Here is a 19,303-nt window from a genome sequence, read left to right on the forward strand (position 1 = left end):
TGAAAAAAAATTACAAGTACTGTCTATCCGAAACCTTTAATGAATATGATCTGCAATCCCAATAAAAATGAGGCCAATGTGAAATCATCTGCAAAGTTGTTGGCTGAAAATATGAATTATACAGCGCTATACCAGGTATATTACGTGTATTACGTACTAACCAGTAACAAATTTTAACAAACTAATGGACTAGAAAGTTAACTCATACGTCCTTTTAAAGGACCAAACCAATCTTCACTTTTCCGCAAAGTTGCTGGAAAGATGCTGCATTGACTGCATCCAGACTAATAAGCTCCAGGAAAGTTCATTTCAAGTTTAGCTCTGTACTGAGACTAAAAATTCTTACTGAATTTGCTTGCTTGACAAGTACTTCATCATGACATGTTGCAGGACAAAGGTGGTCGCACTTAGCTAGTACTTTCTGGCAGGGCTGCTTGCATGGAGGACAACAATCAAAGTGGCATCTGTGTTTCTCTCTGCTTGGATGATGACATGTGGGTGGTTTCCTGGAGAGAAATTATTTTTTTAAACTTAGAAAATTAAAATAGGTTTGCTAGAATCAAAAAACACATAGGTATTTAGAAAATACAACGGATTGATTTTGTGTGGTAGGTGATTGAAAGATGCCGTTATTCTGGAGAGAAGGTTGAGAGGAGATTTGATTTGAAGTTCAAAATCAAGAGGACAAGGTAATGGGGGTGGGGGACATTTCTCATTGGTGGAACAATTGAGAACCAGAGGGCACTGATTTGTGATTGCAAAAAGATCAGAAATAAATTATGCAGTGAGTGGTTAGGATCTGGAATGAACTGCCGAAGAGTATGATGGATCCAAATTCAATCATAGCTTTAAAAAGAGTCGGATCATTATCTGAGGAGAAAAATTTGCAGAGCCATGAGCAAAAGCTAGAAGAATGGGACTAGGGGAATTGCTCTTGCAGAGTGCTGGTACAGACACAAAAGGATAAATGGCTTCCTTCTGTGCTGTAAACATTCTATGATCGCATGATATGACATGGTATTTAATACTATTAAATGAACGTTGGCTTATATAATAATGTTTTGCAAACCCCATCTGAAGCGGCACCATTAAGGTTACAAAGTCTAAGTGTATACATTTCTGCTTTCCCATAGCTATTGCTAAAGGATGTTTGTTGCTCAATTGACAGATACATGTAAATTTAGGTCGAGAGAGACCAGGAGTAAGTAACTGGTATATTTGGAAAAAATACATAAACATTGGCACTACTTCTTCTATCTACTTAATTATAATTTATTGCTGTTTTCTGAACTTGAGAACAAGCACATCATGGAATCTCTGGATCTGTAAAGATTTAATCACCTGCTAATGCTCGCATTCCAAGCATTGTCTGGCATCTTTGAATCTGTCTATATATATGTTTCTGGATCATACCTCTTCATTCACCTGAGGAAGGAGCAGCGCTCCGAAAGCTAGTGACATCGAAACAAACCTGTTGGACTTTAACCTGGTGTTGTAAAACTTCTCACTGTGCTCACCCCAGTCCAACGCCGGCATCTCCACATCATGGAATTAGATTCACAATGTCAGTTTATATGTTCAGTTACATTGTTCATAGTAAATCAGAAGAAATAGAGGGTAAAATTCAGTTTCACATTGGGTGCAGAATGAGCAGTCATGAACTTCATGCCAATTATACAGATTTCTCTTTCCATCGAGCGATCTCTCTTCTATGTCTCTTTCCTTTCTAAACTTTTTCAGTAAAGATAGCGACGGCAGAGCGCTAGAGGCTGGTGCACTCCATCCTTGAGATGGACTATCAGTACTCACGTGCCCCAAACCGGAGTTGTTGGCAAGTAGGAAAAATCTGCAGATATGATTTGGATTATCATCAACGGATAAGGAGGTGGGCTAGCTGCGATATTCGAGGGGTGTATTTTATGAATCAAGGGAGAAGGCCAGTTGCCTTTTAGCTCACCAACTGAGACGGCAGGCAGCTTCCTAGGAGATTGTGCAGGTACAGGACTAGAGTGGCAGCCTGGTTTCCGCACCGCCTCAGGTCAATGCAGCTTTTGAAACATTTTAAATCGGGATCTCTATAGATCGGAGCCCCCAACGGAGAGTTTAGCCATGATTGATATTTTGGATGGGTTATCCATCCCAGTGGTAGGGAGGGAGGAGCGCGAAAAGTTGGAATTCCCATTGGACCCAGAAGAAATTAGGACATGCAGATGGGTAAAGCTCCCAGCCCCAATGGCTTCCCCATTGAGTTTTATAAGTTTGCGGAACAATTAGTGCTTCTAATTTTAGACATGTTCAGCGACTTCTGGGGTTTGTCCGTACAGCACAGGCCTCTATTTCCTTGATCCTTGAGAAAGGTGGACCCTACAGAATGTGGGTTGTATCGACCTATTTCACTTCTAAATGCGTACAGCAAGTTACCTTCAAAAGTGCTGCCACTGCGGTTGGAGCCCTGCCTCCCCTTCGGTGCCTGAACCCGAGGGGATTGTTTCCTTAGATGCTGAAAAAGTGTTTGATAGGGTGGAGTGGGGATACCTCAGAGATTCTTGGGAGGTTTGGATTTTGACAAAAGTTTATATACTGGATTTGTTTATTGTATAGGGCCCCTACTGCTCATGGCCATACGAATGCTTTAAACTCTATTTTCTACTGACTAGGGACATGAGGCAGGGATGTCCATCATCTCCACACCGATTTTCTCTGGCAATAGAAACACTTGCCATAGCACTGAGATCCTTCCAGTAGTGGAGGAGCATAAATCGGGAAGGGGAGAAGCATCAGGTGTCCTTGTACAAGGCTGATCTGCTTATTTATATTCCAGACCCAGTATCCACTATGGATGAGATAATGAAGCTGTTAGGGAGCTTTGGTTCCTTCTCTGGGTATGAGTTGAACTTGGATAAGAGCAAAAACGTCCCAGTTAATCCACCGGGAGAGGAGCCTATCTGGGGATGTTGCCTTTTCGCCTTGCCATATCTAGCTTTCGTTATCTAGGAATCTGGGTGGTCCACGATTGAGCCTTGCTTCATAAATTAAATTATACTAGTCTGGTGAATGGGATCAAATCTGATTTACAGAAGTGGAATAACCTTCCTCTGTCTTTGGCAGGCAAGGACCAGACTATTAAGATGAATATGCTCCAAGATTTTTTAAAAAATTTTTCAATGTCTCCCCACTTTTCTTCCCAAGTCCTTCTTTGTCAAAATTAATAAATTAGTGTCCTCATTCATTTGGGCGGGTAAGACCCCAAGGATCCGACCAGCGTTCCTCCAGAGAGATAGGCAATCAAGATGCTTGGCTTTACCCAATTTATTATTTTACTATTAGGCAGCCAATATTCAGAAGGTTCTGGAATGGTTCAGCGATCCAGGTTCCACACGGGGGCAAATGGGTTTTAGCCTTGGTGCACTAGTAACCGGATTGGTGCTGTTCTCTGGCGAAATTATCCTTGAATCCGGTAGTGGTGTCCGCCCTTAGAATCTGGAAGCAGTTCAGACAGCATTTTAAACTTAGTTCCATATCTTTGTTGGCCCCAACTGCAATAACCACTTTTTTGCCAGCAGGTCTGGACTCGACGTTGAGGTCATTTCAGATACTTCGCAATTTTTTGGCAAGGCGTTTCCCTCTTTCCCCTTGGCACCACCCTCCTCGCCGTTGAAGCGAATTTTGTCTTTGACCGAGTCTGATGGGTGGACTATTTTGTGCCTGAGCCTATCAGCGGAGTTGGCTACGTTGAATGATGTAAACGTGAAATGAGAGGGGGAATTGGGTCCCATTCTGGATGATGAGGTATGGAGGGAGGCTCTTCACAGGATCAAATCCATGTCCTTTGGTGCTCGGCTTAGTCTGATCCATTTCATGGTGGTGCACACGGCTCACCTGACCAAGGAGAGGATGAGTGGATTCTTCTTTGGGGTGGAGGACACTTGAGAGCGGTGTTCTTGGGGGCCAGCTAACTATACTCTGTTCTGGTTTTGACCCAAGTTAGTAAGCTTTTGGATCTCTTTCTTCAACTTAATGTCGATCTGGAGCCATGTCCACTCATTAATAATCCAGAGAAGAGTTATTCTTGAGTGGATGTCTCCAACACCACCCGGTGCCTTGGCTTGGTTGGGTGACCTCATGTCTTTCTTCCATTTGGAGATGGTCAAGTAGGGCTTTGACAAAGAGTCATGGGACTCAAAATGTTAGCTCTTTCCTCTCTCTACAGATGCTGCCAGACCTGCTGAGATTTTCCAGCATTTTCTCTTTCGGACAAGTAGGGGGTCGGTAGAAGGGTGCTGCCTATGATGAAAGCCATTCATTTCTTTTTTTAAAGAGCTAGTCACCATCAGTTGTTAAAGGGTTACATTTAGGTTTTTTTTGGGGGGGGGGGGGGTTAAATTAGTGCTTTTGCTTGTCGTGTTATTTGTCTTTGTAACTTGAATTAATTGTTTTGTTTTATTTTGTTTATAATGAAGAATTTTCAATAAATGTATTTTTTTTAAACTGTCTTTTTCAGCATTGTGTTGAATACGGCAATTGAGCGTCACTCTTGCAAGGATCTTCACAACAATGACGAGCAATTTCCTGGTGATTATCAGAGATTTAAAAAAGTTAAATTCCCTTGCAGAGTTTGACAATTAAAACATCTTTGGACTACTGGGACGCCTACTCAAGCACCACGGAAACTGAGTTAATTGAGGCTGCACGTTCACAACCAGCTTTATCTCAGCCAAAATAGTTTGAAAACTAGGTGGCATTCCCATTTTACAGAAACCACTGGTCTTTTCAGCATCACTGATGGAACACAAAGGAAACTGAAAGATAGCCTCATTACTAACAGCTCATTGCTTGTTTCAAAGATTTTGGAAATGGTTATCCCACCTTTTCAAATCTATTTTTGGCTGGGAGAACAGTTGCTTCATTAGTGCAGGACAGATATGGAACCACTAGCCTATGGGCTACATACTATCTTTAAGGTCATTATAGAAGACTAAGTCAGCAATCAAGAAACTAGCTTATTGTAAAGTTCCAGGCGAGTGACCACATGGAAGCAAGGACTGTAAGAAAACTCAATATTTATTTTACCCACTATAATACAACCCCTACTCCCCAAAGGGTCTCCCATGCCCGGCCCACACTCGGGCCGGGGTATTTATTTTCCATGGAACCCCTGGCTTAAGGTTGTAGCTCTACCCCCTCCCTCATCCAGGGAGATCATATTCAGGTGAGGCCACAGGTACTCTGATGTTGCAGACCCCTGATGTCTTGGGTAGGCTGGGTCGATGTGGACTGCACTTGATGCAGTGTAGCGAGAGACAGACCTCCAACACTTGATAAGATGCAACACGATTTTATTTAACATCTAACGTATTATACATGTTCAACTCTGGGTTGACACTATGCTGACTTGACTGAAGACCTGATACTAGCCTAATCAGACTTACTAGCTACCACATAGTGTTTGCACTGGCCAGCTCACTAACTCTGACTGTCTCAGAGGCTGAGTCCCGAGAGAGCAGGAAAACTGGTGCCCTCTGGCTTTATAGTGGCCGTGTCCTGTCTGGTGATTGGCTGCTCTGTTCTGTGTGCTTACTGGACATCCTGTGTGTCAATCACTGCCTGTCTGCACTCCATTGTATACAGAGATGTATATTGTGACAACCCTGTGGCTTCCAGTCGGGTTATAACACTTATGAAGGCATTTATAAACAAGTCCAAACCAAGTCAAGCTTGAGAGAGACAGCTACGGAAGCAAAAGGGAAAATGAATGGCAGAGGCTTGTGATAAGACAGAATCCAGAAGCAAAGTGTAAGAAATAAGAGGGCAAATGGCAGAGTTCTTGGTGTGGTCTCAAGTTTTTTTTAAGTTTTAAGTTTTAAAAAATTTTTAAAAAAATTATTATTGCATTCGGCCTAACTGGTTTATGTCGATATTTATGCTCCACAGTAGCCATCTTTCAATTTGAACTCTTGACATTCTGATTGTCAAAACCACCTTATAACAGTTTAATCAGTTATGCTGATCAATTCTACTGAAAAATGGTGGGAGAAGCAGACTGCGCATCAAGCATGCCTTTTACACAATCGAGTAGCAGGAGATCTCAAGCTGCACTTCATCTTAAATAACCAATTTCAAGCATGTTATCCTCCTATGGAGTGTTTAGAAGCAAAATAAAATACCATTACACTCCGTTCCACTATATGCAGAACAAGCATCTGCAACAACACAGCAATTCCTAGACTGGAAACTTACAGTTAAAGTTAGAAGTCTCATGCAGCAGACCATGGATATCCAAAAGGCAAACAGAATCTTAATGACTCCTCAAAACCCTCCAACACCACTGGTCTACTGCTGTGGCACAATACCAAATATTTTTGTATGCATGCTTGGTTTAAAGGTGTACAGGCATTGCAAAATTTAACACTTTTTTCATGGGTGTCAGGACCAAATGTGTAGGCAATAAAAAATGTTCAGAGATCATAAAATAATAAGAAATGCAAACATATCTTGACCAGTTAACTCAAACATAATATAAATTATCCACTGACCTGCATAGCTCTTTACATCTTGGAGGTTTAGTAGTGCGTTCTCTGCCACAAGGTACAACCAGAACAGATGCACTGCAATTGCATTTTATTTCTACAGCCTCTGGACATGGGTAGCAAGCACCTAGTAATTTGGGGGAAAAATATTTGAAATAAAATACATTCAATCTGTAAAATATACATTTTAATGAAACCAGTCAAATTAGGATGAAAAAAGACATGGTCTGTCTCACTCGCTGACCCTCCATGCATGTCACAAAAGTCAGTTATTTTTTAAAAACTTGCAGTTTTATACACCTTTAACAACCCCACTATACAACCAAAATGTAATCACCGTCATATCAAGGAAAATCATACTTTTTTAAAAAACTCGTTCATGGGATGTGGGCATCGCTGGCTAGGCCAGCATTTATTGCCCATCCCTGGGGGCATTTAAGAGTCAACCACATTGCCCTGGGTCTGGCATGTAGGCCAGCTCAGGTAAGGATGACAGATTTCCTCCCCTAAAGGACATGAGTGAACCAGATGGGTTTTTCTGACAATCGACAATGGTTTCATGGTCACCTTTTAATTCAAGATTTTATTTTTACTAAATTCAAATTTCACCATCTGCCACGGCGGGATTCAAACCCGGGTTCCCAGAGCATGACTCTGGTACTCTGGATTACTAGTCGAGCGATAAGACCACTACGCCACTGCCTCCCCAATAATGTAGTAATTAGAATGTAATAATGCAATAACTAGAATGTTTATACTTTCTAACCATCAATAAAACAATTACTAATTAGAATCGATCTTCTTTGAAAATTTTAGAAATGAAACTCAAATTAGGATTAAGAAAACATTTAGTACACTTTCTGAAATTGTTCATGGTTAAAGCGCTGTCAAGGATCACCCTGGAATCTGGCAGAATTGAGGTATGGACCAGACTTTCACTTTTTGATGGATTTGTGATATTTCAGTAGAGGGATGGTGGAAGAAATTGGCCATCCTCATTCTGCCAGCACTGGTTTGGTATTTTGTGATTCATTCTTGAAAACGTAGCTTTGTATCTGCATTTTCCTCCCTCTCTGCAAGTCTTTTCACCATGTATCTCATAGCTATCAATGAGATTGTTTATGTTTATTTTCCAACCATCAACAAAACACAGATAGTAATTAGGATGAAGATATTGAGGTTAATAAAGTTCTCAAAAATAGGGTGAGAGAGAGTGATGGAAATTATTAATTATTAAAAATACACACCAATGTACTTCTGGTTAATCGCCAATTAAAAGATTATTCAGCAGACAAATATGTGTCGTATTTAACTGCCTTGTTTAACATTAGAAATTTCAGTCACTTAAAAAGTAATAACATTTTCAAAAAGTATTCTGAATGATTCATTAACAGTAGAATCACAGACTGATACGAAAGGCGATTTGGCTCATCCTGCCTGTACCAGCACTTTGTAAGAGCAAATCAGCTCATCCCACTCCCTAGCCCTTTCCTTGTACCCATGCAATTTTTTTTTGCTAGTGATTGCAAAATGCTTATAAATAATTAATATAAATTTACATACAAAATCACAATAAAATTGTTTGCTTAGGGAGTATGTAATACAATAGTTAAGCATATAAATCATTACAGGAAATACTGAGCAAACTCCAGGGGTTTGCAAGTGGTGGTGGTGGTGCAAAATTCCCCCGGTGGCCTTCCCTCTACCCGCCCGCTCTGGTTTCTCCCAGATCAGGATTCAACCTGTATTCCTCCCACCATAAGACCATAAGACATAGGAGCGGAAGTAAGGCCATTCGGCCCATCGAGTTCACTCCACCATTCAATCACGGCTGATTTCAACTCCATTTACCCGCTCTCTCTCCATAGCCCTTAATTCCTCGAGAAATCAAGAATTTATCAACTTCTGTCTTAAAGACACCCAACGTCCCGGCCTCCACCGCCCTCTGTGGCAATGAATTCCACAGACCCACCACTCTCTGGCTGAAGAAATTTCTCCTCATCTCTGTTCTAAAGTGACCCCCTTTTATTCTAAGGCTGTGCCCCCGGGTCCTAGTCTCCCCTGCTAATGGAAACAACTTCCCTATGTCCACCCTATCTAAGCCATTCATTATCTTGTAAGTTTCTATTAGATCTCCCTTCAACCTCCTAAACTCCAATGAATATAATCCCAGGATCCTCAGACGTTCATCGTATGTTAGGCCTACCATTCCTGGGATCATCCGTGTGAATCTCCGCTGGACCCGCTCCAGTGCCAGTATGTCCTTCCTGAGGTGTGGGGCCCAAAATTGCTCACAGTATTCTAAATGGGGCCTAACAAATGCTTTATAAAGCTTCAGAAGTACATCCCTGCTTTTATATTCCAAGCCTCTTGAGATGAATGACAACATTGCATTTGCTTTCTTAATTACAGACTCAGTCTGCAAGTTTACCTTTAGAGAATCCTGGACTAGGACTCCCATGTCCCTTTGCACTTCAGCATTTTGAATTTTGTCACCGTTTAGAAAATAGTCCATGCCTCTATTCTTTTTTCCAAAGTGCAAGACCTCGCACTTGCCCACGTTGAATTTCATCAGCCATTTCTTGGACCACTCTCCTCAACTGTCTAAATCTTTCTGCAGCCTCCCCACCTCCTCCATACTACCTGTCCCTCCACCTATCTTTGTATCATCGGCAAACTTAGCCAGAATACCCCCAGTCCCGTCATCTAGATCGTTAATATATAAAGAGAACAGCTGTGGCCCCAACACTGAACCCTGCGGGACACCACTCGCCACCGGTTGCCATTCCGAAAAAGAACCTTTTATCCCAACTCTCTGCCTTCTGCCTGACAACCAATCGTCAATCCATGTTAGTACCTTGCCTCGAATACCATAGGCCCTTATTTTACTCAGCAGTCTCCCGTGAGGCACCTTATCAAAGGCCTTTTGGAAGTCAAGATAGATAACATCCATTGGCTTCCTTGGTCTAACCTATTTGTTATCTCTTCAAAGAACTCTAACAGGTTTGTCAGGCATGACCTCCCCTTACTAAATCCATGCTGACTTGTCCTAATCCGACCCTGCACTTCCAAGAATTAAAAAATCTCATCCTTAACAATGGATTCTAGAAGCTTGCCAACAACCGAGGTTAGGCTAATTGGCCTACAATTTTCCATCTTTTTCCTTGTTCCCTTCTTGAACAGGGGGGTTACAACAGCGATTTTCCAATCCTCTGGGACTTTCCCTGACTCCAGTGACTTTTTTTCTATTAGCAGTATAATGCCATCAGTATTTCAACTACTTTGAATTTGGTTTTCCCTAATCTCATGGGAATCACCAGCAGCAGTTCTTTAAAATAATGTACTATTTCACTCCGTTTTCAAAAATCTGTGCATCCCATATGAACAATACTAATAACATAACTGAATTTAACATGGAGCAACTAACAATTTACGAAGTTAGAAGTTGGAAAGTTCACTAATTAGCAGAATTATAAAATATGAACACTTTAATGCTTCCCATTTACTGGTTTAAGAAGTCTCAATGTTATTTGAACTGATATTTTTTAGAATATGCAAGCACAGTGTATAGAAGATGACAGGACTGGTTATTTGATCCAGTCAAAATAACAAATGGATCTCTACATCTTTCACCTGAGAGCAGTGAAAGTTGACATTACATAGCTTGTATAGTTAAATAATTTCAATATATCAAAGGCATTCCCAGCCCAATTCACATGTTTAACAGGCTGGTGCAGAACTTGGTGAGAGGTGGGTGTATCAGCTAAATGGATTGGCTTGCTAAACAGTCTGACAACAGGCAGACTTAAGGAAAATTATGGGACAGCCCTGTAATTCCTATGCCCCCCCCCAACCCAAAGGTGGATTGGCTACACTAAATTGCCTGGCGCTGTGAAACCACAGTGCTACCCACTGTGCTATCGTGCTGCCCAATCGTCGGTGGAATCACTCCTAGAGCGAAGTATCTTTCGCTCACAGTTTACAAATTCAAAAATTGGCAGGATCTCAACTGGTTTCATAATATACATTGAAGTCTGGGTACTGTAATAGGGGTGAAGCACAGCAAAGCATAGAAATTAAGGAGGTATAGCAGATTTGATAGTCGGAGAAAGGTCAAGATGCATTCCTGCATCTGTCAATGTGAGCCTAATTCTGCTCCTACCTTCGTGTCAACATTCAAGAGTCAAACTTGCTGTGATCAGATAAATGCAGTTTTATTGTTACATGAAGCTTCGGGAGAAAGCGTATGTACCCCGCGGTACAGTAGCCAGCCTTTCTCTCGGTTTGAATGGCAGTCATTCATTTTATACTTTGGGTTCACAATGATCCCAGATACAAAACAGTTATCACCTTGGTATCTTTAAACATTTTATAGATTGTACATTGCTATTTGTAAGCATTTTGCCATTTACACATGGCCACAGTCAAAGAGGTTTAATAGGTTACAGGCAGCAGCAGGGAGGTAGTATCGATTGTCCCTTTGTTTTAGGAAATGGCCCAAGACATTCGTATCAGCATATCATTGTGTACACCTTGGCTGAAGTCAGCTTTATTCAAGTGGTGTCCCGCATTTATGTATTTCTTAATCTTCCTTTGTCCTGGATCTGTTCCTATCTGTCCTACTGGCACCCTGCTGGACTCCAGGCATCAGTTATGTCTGCTCTATTCTCGGTGTCTCCATCTTGTGTGTCAGGCAGCCATCTTCTGTGTCAAATGCCCTTTTGAACCATTTCCCACTTCATGTCAAAGATAGCAAACCTGGATTACCTCAATGCAATATGTTGCTGGGTATAGTACCAAGGTAAGACAACTTAAACACGTGACTGGAGGAATACTGTAGTAAGGAGGACTTCAGATTCCTGGGCATTGGGACCAGTTCCGAGCAGATGAGATCTGTACAAGTTGGATAAGTTGCACTGCAACAGGTCTAAGGCCAATGTTCTGACGGCAAAACTAACTAGATCTGCAAGGAGAGATACTTTGGCAGGGGACACCAGGATGAAACAGAAAAGATGGACCGCAAGGTGCACAGAGAACTGGCAAAGACAAACAATATGAGAATAAAAGCAGTTCAGAAATAGGAAGGATCAGACAGGAAAATGCAAAGCAAATTAAGGTGAGTTTAGAATACATGTGCATGAATGCACAGAATGTGGCAATTAAGGTTGGTGGGTTGCAAGCTCAACAAACCAAAATGAGATTATGAAGTAGAGGCAATAGAGGGAACTGGCTCAAATTTGGAAGGAATGGGCAATTAACATTCCTGGCTGCAATGTATTCAGGGTTGAGAGGAAATGGAAAAAAGAGAGCGTTGGCAGAAATCAAAACAGAAAATGCTGGAAAAACTCAGGTCTAGGGAGCATCTATGGCAGTGTTCTTCAAAGTCGGGGGCGCGACCCGCGGGTGGGTCGCGGGCGGGTGTCGGGAGGGTCGCGGAGCTGTTGTCTGCGGCGCTCCCGATCGCGCAAATCCCCGCGCAGCAGCCGGCTTTTCATAATGCCGGCTGCAAGCAGCCGCGAACATGTTTTAATGCGTATGCGCAGTGCGGCCGCTATTTTTTTTAAACGGTTGCAGCTTTTTGTTTTACAAGTTCTGTAGTGGTTTTTATTCATTTAATTTTTATTTTTTTCATTTATTTTACTCTTTTTACAAGTTCGGGGGGGGGGGTTTATTCATTTTAAAATTTATTTTGTTCATTTCTTTTTACAGGTTCGGGGGGGGTTATTCATTTTTTTTCATTTATTTTATTCTTTTTTTTACAAGTTCGGGGCGGGGGGGGTTCATTTGGTAAGATTTTACAGGAAAAAAATTCAGAACTTTGGACAAATGGAGACTCCATACTTTCTGACACCAGAAGGCTTCACCTTCATCCAACAGGTTCCATTGGAGGAGCGTGTACGATGGCCATAGGGACCCAAAACCATTTCCTCCATTTTTGTCAGCAGCAAACAAGGTAAGAGAAAATGCTGGGTCGCGCAGGTCGACCGGCGTGGGTCCCGAAGGTTGGCCGGTTGGTAAAAATGGGTCCCCGGAAAAAAGTTTGAAGAACACTGATCTATGGTCACCACACTAAAGAAAGAAAGTGTTTGCACTGGAGACGGTGCAGAGGAGATTGACCAGGGTGTTGCCAAGGCTGGATCGTTTCAGCTATCAAGAGAGACTGGATAGGCTGGGGTTATTTTCGCTGCAGCAGAGAAGGCTGAGGGGGCACCTGATTGAGGTCAATAAAATTATGAGGGATGTAGATAGGGTGGACAAGAAGGTACTTTTCCACATAGTGGATGGGTCAATAACCTGGATGCATAGATTTAAGGTAAGGGGAAGGAGGTTTAGAGGAGATTTGAGAGAAACCTTCTTCACCCATAGAGTGGTGGGAGTCTGGAACTCACTGCCTGAAAGGGTGGTAGAGGCAGGAACCCTGACAACATTTAAGAATATTTAGATGAGCACTTGAAATGCCACAGCAGACAAGGCTACGGACCAAGAAAATGGGATTAGAATAGTTAGGTGCTTGATGGTTGGCGTAGACACGATGGGCCGAAGGGCCTCTTTCTGTGCTGTCAAACTCTATTGACTCTATGAGAGAGAAAAAGAGTTAGCATTTTGAGTCCAATAGGAGTTCTTCAGGGTTAAAGAGTGAGAAATGTGAAGGCTTATATATTGTATAAGAGGAGGTGGAGCAGATGGAACAAAGTAGAAGGTCAGTGATAGTGAAAATAGGAGAGATTGCAACAAAGGTATGTAGCCAAAAGACCGAGGAAGTGTTAATGGCATCATGAAGGACTACGGAAGGTGTAAATAGTTAAAGGAAGATCACAGAACGCATTAATAGGAGAACAAAGAAGTGTTCAGTGAAAATAAAACTTCAAGGTCACAGATAGATGATTAGAAAGGGATGATGTACTTGAAGGTTCAAAGACCAATTAAGGAACAGAGGGCATATACTACAGGTCAGCAAAAAATAGGCGAGAGGAGAAAAATGGCAGGTAAATTACAGAAAATGCAACAGGTACAGAGAAAGGACAACTGGGGACATCAATTACCCTAATTTATACCGGGAAAATATCTGTACAGGGACAAAAGAGAAGAATGTGAAATATGAAGAAAAAGTTCCTACTAACTAGGTTTCCAGGCCAATGAGGAAGGAAGCATTGCTGGAACCAATTCTAGGGAAACAGCTGGTGTAAATGAGTATATTTGTACGCGGATGTTTTTAGTGATCACACTAAAGGCGAGTGCAAGGGGCTGTTCAGCACAGGGCTAAATTGCTGGCTTTAAAAGCAGACCAAGGCAGGCCAGCAGCATGGTTCAATTCCCGTAACAGCCTCCCTGAACAGGCGCCAGAATGTGGCGACTAGGGGCTTTTCACAGTAACTTCATTGAAGCCTACTTGTGACAATAAGCGATTTTCATTTCATTTCATTTCATATTTGTACAAGGGTGTTTTTAGTGATCACGTTATTAGATTTAGGATAGTTATGCAAAAGGAAGAAAAATCAACTAAACAAGAAATGTGGAACTACTCATTTAGAGGATGGCTAATTTCAGCGAGCTGAAAAAAAAATCTGGTCCGCGTGGATTGGATCAGAGATTCACATGTAAAACAGCATCTTCAAAGATAATTTCAATTTAGACATATTCAAACAAGTAGTGAAGTTAGGGCATCCAGAGTTAGAGCTCCCGGAATAACTTACGATAGAGATTAAAATGAAACAAAAATAATGTTTTTGACAAATGTCAGGTTTATAATTCAGTAGACGTGCAAATTGAATTTAAAAACAAGGAGAGTGGAGAGTAAATAAAAAGGCAAAGAGATTGAAAAAAATAAATCAGTGCATCGTATTGAAGAGAAGATCGGAGTCTTTTTGTTAAATTCATTATTGGGATGCGAGTGTTGCTCTCAAGCCCACTTTTTGTTGCTCATTTATAATTGCCTATGTGAAGGCAATGGGCGCCTTCTTAAACTCCTGCAATCCATCTGGTCTAGGTACACCTACAGTGTTGTTAAGGAGGGAGTTCCAGGATTTTGACCCAGTGACAATGAAGGAATGGTAATTTACTTCCGGGTCAGGATAATGTACGACTTGGATGGAAACTTGCAGGTGGCGATTTCCATGTGTCTGCTGCCCTGCAGAGACCATGGGTTTCAGAGATGCTTTCAAAAGAAAATTGGTATGTTCCTGCACCTGCAGTGCATCTGCCGCTGTGTCGGTGGTTGAGGGAATTAGTTGGAATGCCGATCAAGCGGGCTGATTTGTCCTGGATGCCGACGAGCTTTTGAGAGTGTTGTTGGGAGTGCCATGTATACAGGCAGGAGAGGTGTGTTTCACAGACACCTGACCAGTGTCTTGTAGTTGGTGGAAAAGTTTTGATATCGGAATGAGTTAATTAACACAGCATACCCAGCCTCAGATCTGCTGTTGTAGCCACAGTATTTATACAGTTCAGTTTCTGGTCAGTGGTGGCTCCCAGGATGGCAATGGTGGGGATTCTGTGATGCCAATGCCGTTGAATATTACAAAATGGTGGTTAGACTTTTTTTTTAAATGATCATTGCCTTGCGTGGAGGGAATGTTCCTTGTAAAGTTTGAATGAAGAGGTATGTTCCAGAAACATATCTATATATATATCTATATATATATACATATATATATATATATATATATATATAGACAAAGTCAAAGATACAAGACAATGCTTTGAATGTGAGCATTTGCAGTTAATTAAGTGTTTACAGATCCAGAGATAGGGGTAACCCCATGTTAAAGAGGTGTGAATTGTCTCAAGCCAGGGCAGCTTGCGAAATCCTACCAAGTCATATATATATATATATATATGTTTCTGGAACATATTTCTTCATTCACCTGAGGAAGGTGCCGTGCTCCGAAAGCTAGTGTTTGAAACAAACCTGTTGGACTTTAACCTGGTGTTGTAAGACGTCTTACTGTACATTTGTGAAGATAAGTGGAAGTGAAGGAGTATTGTATTATAGCTAAACTTGTTTAAGAAATGTTTTTTTTCTGTTGTTGAAAGCCGAAGTGTCAGTCCTGTGACACTGCTCATCCACATTTTGTAAACAAGTAAAAGTGACAGTCTTTTGAGCCTGGATTCCATTCTGGGACCTGCCTGTTCAGTAGAATCAACTGGGATCATAACACAACATCAATGCACAAACGTTGTCGTTGGTGGAGTTGGTACTTTTGGTGGAGATGGTCTTTTAGAAACAAAAATATTCCCACAAGCCCGGCACACATACATTTCATTCTTATCTCTATCCAACTTGACCTCAAGTATTGTCCTTTGTTCAATATGGTACTCAGAAACCAACAGTCTAGAGATCCCATATTCCTCAAACGCTGGCTCATGTTCAACTTCACAGTGGCTGCCATGTACCCATGGTCAGGTCCATGTTTAACTAAATATTGTTCACAGAATCAAAGCTGCCCACAACTTAAAATGTCCGTAGTAACAAGTTGCAGCCATCATAACAGAGTTTGTGGCCACTTTCAAAATGTATGATTTTTACAGTCCGCAACATCCAATATTCTACTGAACGTGACAATGAACTTTAAAAAGTATTTTATAAAATGCATGTGGGACCTTAAAGGAATACTCTAGAGCTAAGGGGATGAGTAAGATCTCAATGAAAAATGTATTTCTTCCCCCATTTCAGTTTGATAGGTCTGAAGAAGCAATTGAAAAATACCCAATCTGAATTACATTCTCTCCTCCTGTGAACGGAACAATAAAGCATGGTGTACATCAATAGACAGTGGAAGGTAAGTGACACATAGTGTCTTTCCTTGCTGCCACCCTACTGTTCGATGGGTTTACACACTTGTGTTTTACAATTCATTGCTACCAAAAGACTAACTCAATATTCCTAATGGGAAGCTTTCAGGGAATGTGGGTCAGATAGAGTGACAACCGCAACTCTCACAACTCCCCACTGGGAATGCAACAGTGTTAAATTAGTCTTCCGACTTCCACAATAACAAGTTGCACATGTTATATTTATTATGAGGTTTAAAAAGGATAATTGCCATGACAAAATAATTTCAATCAAACAATAGCATTTTTAGTCAGCACACAAAATTGGCTTCCTCTAATATTTAGTGTACTTGCCATTTATCCACATCTGATTTAGGTAAAAATCATTTATACTAAAGCTATACAAGATCATTTTTCATTAGAAATAACCTTTTTCTCCTCTCAATCTGATTAAGGCAAGAAAAAGAGCATTTTTAGAAATCAGCATATGAAAAGGTCACTAGAATTAACTAAAGTGAAGATAAAAACATAGAAAATGAAGAATGTGTTCTTTTGACAGATGCATTATAGAAATGTGAAATTTACGACAAAGCCATTTTGTACAAGAATTATGGTCCACAAAAAACTTTGCTGTTTCAATAGTGAATTTATTTGCTCTAAACAAATTATGCAATATAAAATGTATAATGCAATAAAAATATGCATTTAATTGTGTATTTGCCCATGAAAAACACAACACAATTTGTCTTTACAAGGCACCGCTGGTGTAGTACAGGGGCCAGGAATGAGCTCAGCAATCCCACAAACAACTATGCAGCCCTGCCTCATCCTGTGGTGAATGGTGATGGACAGTTAAACAACTATCTGGAGGAAGCAGTTCCACAAATATCCTGGTACTCACTGGTGAGGAAGCCAAGCCCAGCACAGCAGTGCAAAAGACAAGGTTGAAGTATTGGCAAAATCTTAAGCCAGAAGTGCCATGGGGTCCTCCAGAGGACCACAATGCCACACTTCAGCCATTCCAAATCTAGTACCAAGATATTTGTTCTAGAACTAACCATGCACTTAGCCAAGTTGTTCCAGTTAACCTATACTGTTGTCATCTACCTGCCAATGTGAAAAATTGCCCATGTGTGTCCTGTGCACAACAAAGCAGGAGAAATCCAATCCAGCTATTTACCACCCCATCAGTCTACTCACGATCAGCAAAGTGACAGGTGGTGTCAATTATACAGTAATAACGTATCTGCCCAGCAGTCTACATCCTTGAAGTCTCTCATTATTCTTCTCATAACTCACAATATTTTGAAATTCTGCCCTGCACAAAGACTAGATCATTAATATAGATTAAGAAAAGCAGTGGTCCTTTAGATATGCCTGTGAACCCCACGATATATACCCTCCTCCAGTGCAAAAAAGCTATTTCCTGTCACTCAGCTAACTTCATAACCATGCTGTCATTCTCATGGGCTTCAATTTTGCCGACAAGCCTGTTAGGTGGGACTTCATCAAACTCTTTTTGGAAGACAGTGTACACATTTCCATCACTTCCATATTAATTTTTCCATATTTAGTCCAAACTTGTCCCAAATTATCATCTCTGTTAAATTAACTAGCCTGTAGTTGTTGGGCTTCTCCATGCACCATTTTTTGAATATGCACTTCTCCAGTCCTCTGGCACCACCCCTGTATCCAAGAACGATTGAAAGATTACAGTCAGTGTAAGAGTTCCTCCTGCTTATTCTCCATTTCCCCTTTCTTTTATTTTTGCAGTTACATTTTAGATTCTATGGATGATTAATAGACCTGCCACTTTAAGACAAACAGGCTGTACTTTAATTCAAACAGAAGAAAACGGAAGGATGTGTTGATTTAGACTTGTGATCGCAGATTGGCCGGCATCAGTGATGACTCAGTTTGATTGATTTGGCTGATGGCCATTGAATTGTCCCAAAAGGCTAGGCTCTGCCTGGTAACAGATGGTGATTGGATCTGATCCCACTAGAATGTTTTCAGAGTCACGAGGTTCCACTTTTGATTCTGGCAGCTTGGATAAAGAGATCTAACCGACTCTCTCCAAAAAGATCGAACACATTTTCTCCAGAAGGCCATTGTGAGAGCTGATTCTCTCTCCAGCAAGTCTGCAGAGGCCGGAAGTCAAACCACAGGCTGAAAGCAAGAGTTGATATAAAATAAAGACAGAGGCCTGAAGGTGAACCTCGAGTTGAAGGTCCAGTTTTAATGAGAAGTAAGGTGTCTCCAGAAAGCCTACTGCCTGTGAGTACTGTATTTCCTAACCTAGAGGGACCCTAAATGAATGATTCTACAAAGAAGACCATTACTGCCTGTAAATCAGAGACTTTAATCAGCAAGTGTGCTGTGAAACAAAGACTTATTTTTTGACCTTCATCCTTATTATCTTTCACTCAACCCCCCCGACCCCCACCCTGTGTTTTTATCAATCTTGTCCATGTGGGTAGACAGTGGGGCAGTTAAAGTGGGAGTCAGGGGTTAGGTGACAGCTAACCAGTTGTATTCACTACATTTTTCCATGATAGTTCTTGTTATAAATAAACAGTAATTGTGCTTAAACTTAAAAAGCTGATGATGAACTAGTGGGCCAAATGCCAAAGACTTCGGGTATTTAAGAATTATTAATTCACTTGTATTGTGGTTCCGGGACAAGTGGGGCTGGAATTGGCTGCGCAATAGCCCAGGGTGTCGTAACATTAGTGCCACCATTATTCCCTCGGACTATCTCACCTGCTCTTGGTGACTTATCAACCTGAAGTGCAGGCAGCCTTTCTAATACCTCCAGTTTGTCAATTTTTACCATATCCAACATCTCATCTCAACTATTTCCTCCTTATGCCCTCCAACTTTGGCAGCATCTTCTTCCTCGGTAAAGACAGATGCAAATAATTAATTTAATACCTCAGCGATGCCCACTACCTCCATGTATAAAATCCCTTTTTGGCCTTACTCCTACTGTTACCACCCCTTTG

At 41.2% G+C, this 19,303-nt stretch overlaps 1 protein-coding gene across 1 annotated transcript in view; it reads right to left on the reverse strand.

Moving 5' to 3' along the window:
* The window catches only part of nfxl1 (nuclear transcription factor, X-box binding-like 1), a 235,755-nt gene that overhangs the window by 144,682 nt on the left and 71,770 nt on the right, over positions 1-19,303 (reverse strand). Inside the window, 2 exon segments of the mRNA XM_072496719.1 lie at positions 347-506; positions 6,534-6,654. Coding sequence (XP_072352820.1) covers positions 347-506; positions 6,534-6,654 — 281 coding nt within the window.

The sequence above is a fragment of the Scyliorhinus torazame genome, chromosome 3, assembly GCF_047496885.1.
Source record: "Scyliorhinus torazame isolate Kashiwa2021f chromosome 3, sScyTor2.1, whole genome shotgun sequence".
In the NCBI taxonomy this organism is placed as follows: domain Eukaryota; kingdom Metazoa; phylum Chordata; class Chondrichthyes; order Carcharhiniformes; family Scyliorhinidae; genus Scyliorhinus; species Scyliorhinus torazame.